The following is a 10,464-nucleotide window of genomic DNA, read 5'->3' as shown; positions in this document are numbered from 1 at the left end:
TAAATATGGAAATTAGAAATAAAGGCCCAGTCTTTATATGTTGGTTCGCTTTATTGCTCAAAGCAGGAGAATGGCACTAAAGCACTAAAACCTGTGTTGCCATTGGGATCTGCTAGTAAACTGTTAACAAGCTGAGCCCATGGCAGCAGTATCAACAGATTTCTTTGTCTTCTCTGACATAATGTATACCAGTTTCTTTCAGTAATTATACTAAATCCTCAGTGATCTAGTGATACATGCTACTTCATGGCATCACAATAAATTGACAGCAGTATGGGTAGTATAAGTATTCTTATGTAACACTAGCACAGACATAAATCATAATTTACAGTAATACATGAATGATTTACATAAAGAAACACATATCAACCCACTCTTAGAAGAAGAAATGTATAATGCAAAATACAGTATCAGTGTTACTGAGGAAAATCAACATAGCTCTCATCCACTTAGGAGTTGTGGGGATTTGGGAGGATGTATTGGCAGAAATGGATTTTTATATTCATGTCATGTTTTTTACTAGTGTATAAGGAAGAAGTAGCAGGTCCTCTCCCACAGACTCTGGAGAGGGCCTTTCACATTTTTAGCAGCCACCATAGGGGAGAGTGAGGCGAGGGGTATTTTGCTGGCTGCATTTTGCAACCTCACCACTAGATGGCACTAAATCTCACACACAGGTCCTATAAAGGGCTCCAGTCCAAAAACCTATTCAGCCATTTTAACACATTTGACACACTTCCAAAGTAGGGGTTATTGCAAGGGTACAAAACACTGTTCTTAAGAAAGTTACTAGCTTTAGTCACATTAATAGCATATAGCATGTTACAACCTCACTGGCAATAAAAAGACAGAGGGCTGGGGGACGTACATCATATATTCAAATCCCATTTTGGACCAACGCTCTCCTGACAGAGCATTAAAAGGGATAGTGTTGCCATCTGAATCCCCCTGGAAGCTAAGAGCTACTCAAACTCTCCAATCTTTGAATGTATGTACACATAAATAATCACCCATGGTCATGACACATATTTTGACATGGATATAAAGTTAGGAAGCATATGTGGATGGGTGACACATATCATAGTACCATACCTAACCTGAATCTAAATCCTAATTCTGACACTGATCATACAACCAAGTTAATGAAGAGATGACTTTTATTATCTTTGTCCTCATTCTATCATATCCTTGTGAGGACATTTGGTCTGCAGAGAGTTTTAATTTCAAGAACACACACATAAAATGAGTTTTGTCAAATGATGAAGCTGCATCTTTGCAGGTGGACATACTATAGTAGTGGACATAGGCACCTCAGCAGAAGTTTAAGATGGAGCAATGTTACTGCTGCCAAATAGAGTGATTTAAAACAGCACTCTCCCCCAAACCTTCACCTTTAAAGTCACGTGAATGTTGTGGGATGAAGGTGGGGGACATGCGTCTCTAATAAGGAAAATATTAATGACATTAGCAGCGATCCTCCAGAAGCAGAAACAACATAAATATTTCTCTCTTAACAAGCGTATTTGTGCACGAGGATAAACTTCACTGACTGACAGAATCGGTTAGTATTTCATGTTAATTAATGTTCTGTGTTCTTCTACACATCAAAAATTCACACGCACAGTTCAGATTTATACAGCAACAGTTTGCTCCTGATAAATCCTAAAAATATTTAATTCAGAAGCTAAAAGTCTCATTTTGTTTCCTCCGGAGAGTTTCCTCTTCAGCTTTTAGTTTTGCTGCTTAAGTATGCCATGATATTTGCTGCAGTGACGTTAATGTTTAAAATAACTGAAAGCAGCCTCTCTTATGATAAAAGCACAGTGTACATGTGTTGTGAACCCGCCTGTGTAGGCGCATCTTACTATCTGATTAATGCACTCTTTAAATAGCAGCAAAAATACTGCACCATTGACTTCACACCAGCTTTTTATTGGTCTTTGTCGCAGTCACTTTCTCCTGCCTCAAGACCAACACGCCCAGGGACGTACAGGTGGGTGCAGGTACATTCGCTATTTACACAACGTGGGTGCTGGGCGTGAAAATGACAACTGTGTCGGACTGAAACTAGCACCGACACTTGCCCTGCACTTTGCGCCAGGCAGAAGATGGAGTCCCAGATGTTTAACAGAACAAAAAGCATGTGCCATTGAAGTTGCTGTTTGGAGTTCTGGCCATTTTCCAGTGATTCTGAGTTTGAACCTAGCAAATAAAAGTCAGTATACGGTGACCTATGCTTCAAGGATTTTGACAATCCTTTTCTTATCAGTCTTCGAGAACTCCTCTGACATGATGAAAGTGCAATAATAAATAGCTGGAGTTTTTGATGTTAACCAAATTTACATGTCATTTCAAAACCAGAAAATCTTGTTTTCAAATGGATATTAATGCCCTTAATAGCAAGAACTCTGTTTTAAGACACAGGCCTTGATTGTGATATTCACTGAAATGACTGTGCAAGTTCATTGGCTTTAAGAGTATATTAACACAGAAACAACAACTTGGTGACGAGGATGAACAAAAAGTAACTACCACTCTATTGCTACTTTAAGTGAGTCCAGTTAAGTCTTACATAAAAGGTAGTCAGGAAAAGTGAGTCAATGAAATAGTAAATGAAGTGTGAAATAAATAAACTGTAAGTATATCACTATTTACTTTTGTCTACTTCTCAAAGTCACTGCCACAGTTTTGTGGTATAGTCTCCACCTGTGCAACCTACTGTATACAGAGTGACAGGATATAAGTAAGATATGGACACACACATGCAATACGTACACCCTGAAAGGGATGAGCCGCTCAAGAAAGAAGAGCTTGTGTTGTAATGCTGCAATGTTATGAAACATGCATGGATACATCCGTCTGTTGACTTAAAGGACGAAGAAGAAACCCTCTGCCTTTCACACACACATGGAGATATGACATCCCTGACAGTCATAATGGTCCACTGAAGGTAACTGTGTGGAGTATGAAGGCCTTGGTTTCTGATCTACAGTGAGTACAAACAGGTATCTTAGTATCAAACAAGAAATTTAACCTGAGTTAAAACAACAGTCTGTACGAAATACTAATACATTTATCTTAAATCTTAAAAATCTGTGTTAAATAGACAACTCACAATTTTAATAAGACTAATTAAATGTCTGTTTTCACATGACAGCATGGAGAGAGATGCTGAAAAAACTTCCAAATACTTCCATCCTTATAAGCCTACAGTACATCTTAACAGAGCAGATAGGTTGGCTAAAGGCAAAAGAAAAGAAAACTAAACTCAGAAAAGAGTTTAAGTTATTTCTGGTCTCTGCTGTCATTCCTTTATCTAACATCCTCACTGAACTCAGGAATCCAATGCTAGTAAGCGTCTTCCGACACATTTAGGCTAGGATGATGATTCCCAAGCTTCTCCTCCTTTTTCTTGTCCCTTACTTTCTCCTTTCTCAGAGAGATAGGCAAAAAGCGTAAATGAATAAGGGAGAAAAGGTACACTGCTGGCTGAATCTACAGGGCTTCTCTGTCTCCTCAGAAGGGAAAAAACAACCCAACTGTGCTGCTACTCGAGCTCTGCCACAGAGCCGGTCCAGGAGCATTTCAGGGGCCCTTCAAACAAATGCCCTGTCACCATTCAGTTGGCTCAGACGCGAGATACCAGTCGATAAGCTGACAGAAGGTGGGCAAAGTCACAAGATGTTGTCGTAATCCAGCAGCTTCGAGTGCTGACGGCTTTTCCACAGGCGAAACAGACGGAAGTCAAAGTACATCTCAATCATCTCTTTGCCTGTAACACAAAGGAAACAAGATTAAGATTACAATACTGCACACTGCTGGGACTCAGCTCGCATCACCCCGAGCAATTCTGGAATATTATGATTTACTATGATTTTGAACTTACTTTTGTGCATTATAAGTTCATTACAAGGACCACATCAGTATTTTTGCATGTAGGCCATTTACCACAACAGAGACAGGAAACATGCCTCAATTACATAACTTTCACAGGGACCATTACATTTGTTTTAAGGGTTGTTACAGTTCAATTTGAATTGGTATTTTTTTGTATTATTTTTAGTTTCTGGTGTTTCTCTTTAGATTATAGTATGTGCATCCAATCAGGCCTTTATAAACATACTGAATAACTGTCAAAGTTTTTATCTAAAATGACATGTCATCACATTTGCTGATTATGGCAGGAACAGGATCTGGGTCATGGAGCTGTAGTCAGTGATTGTCTGGCATGGCGTCTTCTGTTTCCAGATTCATTTTGTTGTTTTATTAAAAAAGGACATACTTGCTAATTTGACATCCATTTGTCCAACATAAATTGCTCTGCAGTAGGTACTGGTACTATTGCATTTCTAACAGCAAACTATTTCACACCTAAAGTTGACTTTTTTATTTTTGAAACTACAGCTTTCAGTGTTTGTGCATCTATGAGGATGATCTTTTTTTCGCCATGTTCACAAAATGTTTCCCAGAGGATGACACTGACTGTGGTGACTCCATGACTTCTCCTATTGCACCACCAGCAGGTCAGATTTTTCTCTTATAAAGAGTAAAAGTAAAATATTTCAACGTCTGTTGAATGGATTGCCATGAAATATGTGTGAAGACATTTACTCGGGATGAACTGTGAAAAGCGTGATCCCCTGACCAAAATTCTTTGGTTTAAAATCAAATGCCTGCAGAAATAATGACCTCCCCGTGTTTCCTCTGTGTAGTGCTGATTAACAAAAGCATGAATGAATGAAATGAATGAATGAATGAAAACGCACCAATCTTAAATGCTGAACATGGTAAACATACCATCAGTACCTCAGCACTGATGAATAGCATACTGATGTCAAATAGTAAAATAGAGATGAAGCCGTAAAGGACACCCCAGGTCATACTGTGTTGTGCTGGAAGCCACTCCTTCTTTAAGAGTTGTTGCATGAGGAGATGTTTTTGTCATTGTAAAAAGTATCAGGTTGTCGTGGCATCGCTGTAAATGTTTTTCGTCTTTGTCTGAAATGCGTCATACCTCCCAACAGCTGAAGGTAAACAGGTCAAATTTTAAGAATAGAGTAAACAATAACTGATATTGGTTACTTCTGTTACAAACTGTCCACAGGCTCGTACAGGCAACAGAGAGGGAAGCTCTCATTTTTCAAGTCAAGTTACAATCCACTCACATAAGGCCAACAAAAAACACATGAGCTGTTTCATGGCATGTGTTGACATCTGTGCTGATTAAAATAGAAGTGTACCTGCTTCATATACAGGGTCATGAATGACCACAAAATATGACTGACACACTGTTCTGTTTAGCTATTGTGTAAGACTTAAGACATACACACACATACATCAGTAGTTTCTTGACAAATGTCATCGTGGGTTTACATGCGTCTACATGTCAGGATACACTCCTGTGCAATTTCCCAGTGTCCAAGTGCATCAGCTTTCCATTCTGGTTACCATACTTTGACTACTTCCTCTTCTCTATGATGTGCCACTGGCAAAACTCTGTGATGCAGTGTGTGGTGTGTGCATTGCCCTTTAGTTCTGGCCATTAATGATCATCTGCTGTCAATGGAAGTTTGAATTGCTGCCATTATGTCATGATTCAGGGCACCAGCTGGATTGACTAAAGGAATGTAAAATAGTAATAGTAATATTATCAATAGAATTTTTAATGCAAATATTGAATAACAATATGGCTGCCATGCAGTAAATTGGACTAACAGGCCATACTGGGAAGACACTGGTGTTTTGGATGAACAAGCAAGCCTATTAACGTTAAATGGCAGACAGCTGCTGGAGCTGGCGAGCTCTGGAGGATACAGCAGTGGGCAGAGCCCAGAGCTTCTGGAGGAATAAACAGCCTGAGTCGAGGAGAGCACAGAGTTTGTTTTTCAAACTTTTGAAATGAAAAAGTGGATTTATTTTCACTCTCGCCGTCTGTAACTACCTTGTGGTGGTGTTAAAATCCAATGTAATGTGCAGTAACTCTCTTATTTGATTACTGAATGGAGGGGAAATGTTATGAAATAAGAGAAGAGAAAGAGTGCTGGTGGGTGCTAAATTTGGTCAGATTTAACAAACACAGACACACACCTTCAGTGCTGGGTGTTGCTCGCTACCTTGCAGCTAGTGTACAGTAAAGTAGATAGCTTGTTAGCCTTAGCTATCTTGGTAGCTTCCAGCTAGGTGGGCTTGTTTAACAACCTAGGCTTCATCTCCACCCACACTCCACCTCTTTGCACATGTTTTGATTAGGCGTAGTCAGACACTGCCATGATGGTGACAACATGTACCACTCACAATACGCTACATTCTGGCTCTTCAGAAACCTCGTAGTGACGTCACTGTGGCTCTGTCAACTGTTTTTACATTCGATGCTTATCACCTGGCTGCAGTGATCCAGCTGACAACACTGTTGGGTGTGGTGACACAGGTGCAACAAAGCACACTTCTGAGCACACCACAGCCATCAATGATGTTGGGTTTGGTTAGATGTTAAAACATCCTGAAACTCTATACTTTAAGGAAGCATTTAGCCTATTAAACTTCTGCACACTTCAAATTGGTAAAAGCAAAATGCACTGTAAAAGATGACCTCATATGCAAATTGCATTGAAAAAACTGAAATGCAGAGGAAGCAGGAGGTATTGTACCAACACCTCAGCTTCTGACTTGCATCAGGCACAAAGGTTTAGGGCTTATCTCTGACATGTTGATTTCAATTTATTTTGTTTTAATTTTTCTTGTGTCTCTGTAATCAGTCCAGTCATGATAAAGTACAATGAGTGCTGTATGCTTCTTTACAGCGTTACAGGTTGTATGTATGGAGGAAAAAAAAGTAGGTGCAAAAGCAGAGTGTGGTGGGACAGTAGAGGATACAACAATGACATGAACAATAAAGACATCGTAAGGAAAATAATTAGCATTGCATCAACAGACGTCAGGAAAATGATTGATGAGGGATGCAGTGAGAGCTCAACAGAGTTCACGCCTGTATGTTCACTCATACTTCCTTACTGGCATTGATTAATGCCCACTATTAACATTCACCGGGTGTCCAGCTGAGGCACTGTATCAATACATTGACTGACTGTATATCTTTTTTGTGTATGTTTGCATGCTAATGTGTATGCAAATCTTTTGTGTCCCAGGTGGAATAAACATCAATTTAAAGACGGCAAACAAACCTTCAAAATATAGCATGTTTTAGTTTGTAACTATTTTCAAATGTGTGTGCAGTGTAAGATTTCTCTCACCCTGGGCAGACAGCTCTAGAGGGGACTTGAATTCAACTGAGGAGGGTCGCATCAGCTTCTTCAGAGTCTGAATCAGCTGCAGGCAAAGAAGGAGAAAGAGACAGAGAGCGAATACTTCATTCCAACTGTCAACAGGGAGTTTAAAACAAATACAAACAAACCAGTGATGATGCAGAGATATGACTGTATGCAGAGAGCAGGAGGAAGAGGCCCTGCAGCGCTTTGATTCTGTCTGTGCAGGACTGCAGCTGAATGTACTGTATGTGAAAAGGTCAATATGCCACTTACACTGCAATAGCTGAGTCTAAGTGAAAGACACTTCTGGTCCTGTTATCTCTCCATATAGAAACAACTGTCTGAGTGGATCTATAGTGGACTAAAGGCCTGGCAATGCAAGGTCACATACAGGTAGGTAGAGGAGGAACATTCCTTATTTCACGTACCTACCTCTAAAAGCAGACATAGACCTTTGTGCTCTAAATTATGTATGATCCCAGGATCAAACTAAAATAACTTTAAAAAACTTGTTTTTTAAGAAATAAAAAGCATTCTTTAAAAGGTGAAGGTATTCAGTCACGTAAGCCTCTCTGGAAATAGAGACTTTCATTTTCAAGCCATTCTCAGACATGGAATCCCCAACACTGCTGGCTTCATCTATCTGTGATGGCTTGTTGTCATTCAGACAAAATCGACATGTTATTTTTCATGTCTTGTAGTAGAAAGATATAGTAGGTAGGCATAGAAAAAATATTCCTCTCAATCATCACTTGAGTCTGACCACTAGAAGTGTGTGGCAGTGTCAGGGTGTCAGCCTTTGGGGAGTGGGTGTGTAGCCCCCAGCCAATAACAGCGTGCAGGGTGCGAGGTCGGGACTCTATGAAAACATAGCAACCAGATTACAGCGCTGTCTCCGTCTCTCCTCTGGGCCTGTCATGGATGTATAAAGAGCTACAGGTCTATTTGTCTGTCTGACTGAGGGCGGGGCTGAGCTACACACACAGCTTGGACAGGATGTCGCCTGCGCTTCAGCTGCATTCACACATTATCTGGCTATACAGAGCTTCCCGTAGGGTGCCGAGGTGTGGGCATGTTTTTTTGTGGTTGAGAAACATAACTGCCTGAAACAATCAGAAACCTAAAATGGTGAAAACATAACCTCCTTGTTGGAGGTCTTAACATTTTTATTTCTCTGATTCACTGCTTTGTTTCACACTTTACGCCACTCCCTCTCTTCATTCACTCTCTAGCTTGCTTGACCATCACTGCTTTCTCTCTCTCTCTCTCTCTTTGTATTGCTCAGTGAGCCAGGCAGGAGGGGCCAGCTTTGAACGGTGTGTTTACAGATAGCAAATGACAAATCCTGCATAGTATTCCTTTACAAAAACATGAAATTGTCCACAAAGTGGAGCGCTTTGAAAATGTCTATAATTTCTCATGTGTGCATTTATTTTAATTCACTTTATAGTATGATCTTAATCTTTTTATTTAGAGGCACTTGATACTGCCTCAGAGTACATGTCTGCCATGTCTTGCCCTACCACCATATTACTGTTATGAGGTTTAGGATACCGAGTTTGATATGGAGTTTTTCTTGGCTGCACTTGAGGAGACATCAAAATGTCTAATGCCACTAAATGACATGTTTAGTGTTCATTTTAATCTTACATTTTTCACTTTAGTTTTAGGGTGTCTTTAAGGCTACATCTGTCCAGGGACTACAGATAAAAAAAAGCAAACTCTTTATTTATTTACAGAAATGTTTATTAATGTGCTGTCCCTCTTAAATAAAGCAATATATAAAATATGGATTCAGTAGATGGCAACCCCTGAAATGCAACACAGCATATATCTGTGCTCCCAAATCACCAAGCTCACTGTGGACTCATGGAGGCATTCTTTGATTTGATATCTGTTGTTAGTAAACAAAACAAAAAAAATGAACACATCAACTGTATCCTTTGATTATCTATTGTGTGCCTCTACAACAACCATTTTGCACCTGGAAGCCTGTCAGACTTGACGACAGGAGGGGAAAAACATCTTTCCTGGTAAATCAACCTGCCAGCACCTCATAGCTCACTAACATATTGTGTTGTCATCAGTGTAAGAACAACATATTTTGGTTTTGCTGGAGGTTGTATCCTGGAATATTTCTTTCACAGGCACAATCACTTCTTGGAATTTGCAGTTTACTTTTGTATGGGTAGTCACATGTAACTTAATTTGGACAGAGCACCTGACGTGTCGAACACAATACAGTGTTACACAGTAAGTCACAGTAAGGCCCACTTCCACTCCAAGCTCTTTGGTTTAGATTGGCACCTAATGCCGTGTACAAAAAAGTGTAGTTTGAGAGAATATTGTAGTACTGAGTGAGTGATCAACAATGACCTCTTCTAACACATAAAGGCCAATTTTGAGACAGTGTGACTTTACTCCAGAGATCTACTTATTCCAATTTATTTTCTCATGTATGACATCAGCTGTGTAAGATGGCTGGTAAGAGTGCTGTAAGGAGTGGTGCTGCGTGGAGTGGAGTGGAGCATCACCTGAAGGTCGCTCAGTCAGTCAGTCTATTAATAGTGGCTCTCCAGCTGAGCTTGCAGGAGTGCACATAGGCAGCGAGAAAATTGTTAAATGCAGCGAATCAGCCCTTCCCTGTTCATCCCCCTCCTCATGTGACTCATACTGAATCACTGTGGAGAAGATGCCAAATGTCACAGTGACTGTCAGAGTGCACTGCAGGACCTATCATACCCATCAGGTACAGGCTGAAGGCACAAGTGTCTAATGACAAATGTGTTGTGTGTTTGTGTTTCAAAAATATCATTTTCATTCATTCCTGGCTGTATCACTGTAAACAAATAAGATCATGTTGGATATTAAGATTCACATAGAAAAAACACACATAAACCAATACAGAGGCACCAAAGAGTGCACTGTGTTGGGACTACTTAAATCAGCTGTAAAGTGTCTGGATAGACTCAGATTACAGCATAATAGTCAGACTACTGATAGGCTTCCTGCATCATTCACAGCAGAGTTGGTCCAGACTGTTAAAAGCCTGCTACCAGGTATGACGCATGCTGAAGTTACACCCAGAGGTTATACACAATTATGGTTCAGAGTCGCATATCTAGAAATTCTACTTTTTTTTTTTTTTAACATTTATGTCACTTTTTTCTACCTTTTTTCTTCTAAAAGTATAACATTT

At 39.9% G+C, this 10,464-nt stretch overlaps 1 protein-coding gene across 2 annotated transcripts in view; it reads right to left on the bottom strand.

Moving 5' to 3' along the window:
• Nucleotides 1–2,465: 2,465 nt before the first annotated feature.
• nsmfb (NMDA receptor synaptonuclear signaling and neuronal migration factor b) overlaps nt 2,466–10,464 on the bottom strand; it is a 58,578-nt gene continuing 50,579 nt past the window's right edge. For both annotated transcript variants that reach the window (XM_084359844.1, XM_084359845.1), the window contains 2 exons: nt 7,251–7,326; nt 2,466–3,772 (listed from right to left, as the gene is read on the bottom strand). In XM_084359844.1, coding sequence (XP_084215970.1) covers nt 3,675–3,772; nt 7,251–7,326 — 174 coding nt within the window. In that variant the 3' untranslated portion in view covers nt 2,466–3,674. The remainder of the gene's footprint in view (nt 3,773–7,250; nt 7,327–10,464) is intronic.

The sequence above is a fragment of the Pagrus pagrus genome, assembly GCF_965226575.1.
Source record: "Pagrus pagrus genome assembly, chromosome: 8".
Lineage (NCBI taxonomy): Eukaryota > Metazoa > Chordata > Actinopteri > Spariformes > Sparidae > Pagrus > Pagrus pagrus.
The sequence above is the reverse complement of the archived record's forward strand: the minus strand, read 5'-3'. Positions and strand labels throughout refer to the sequence as shown.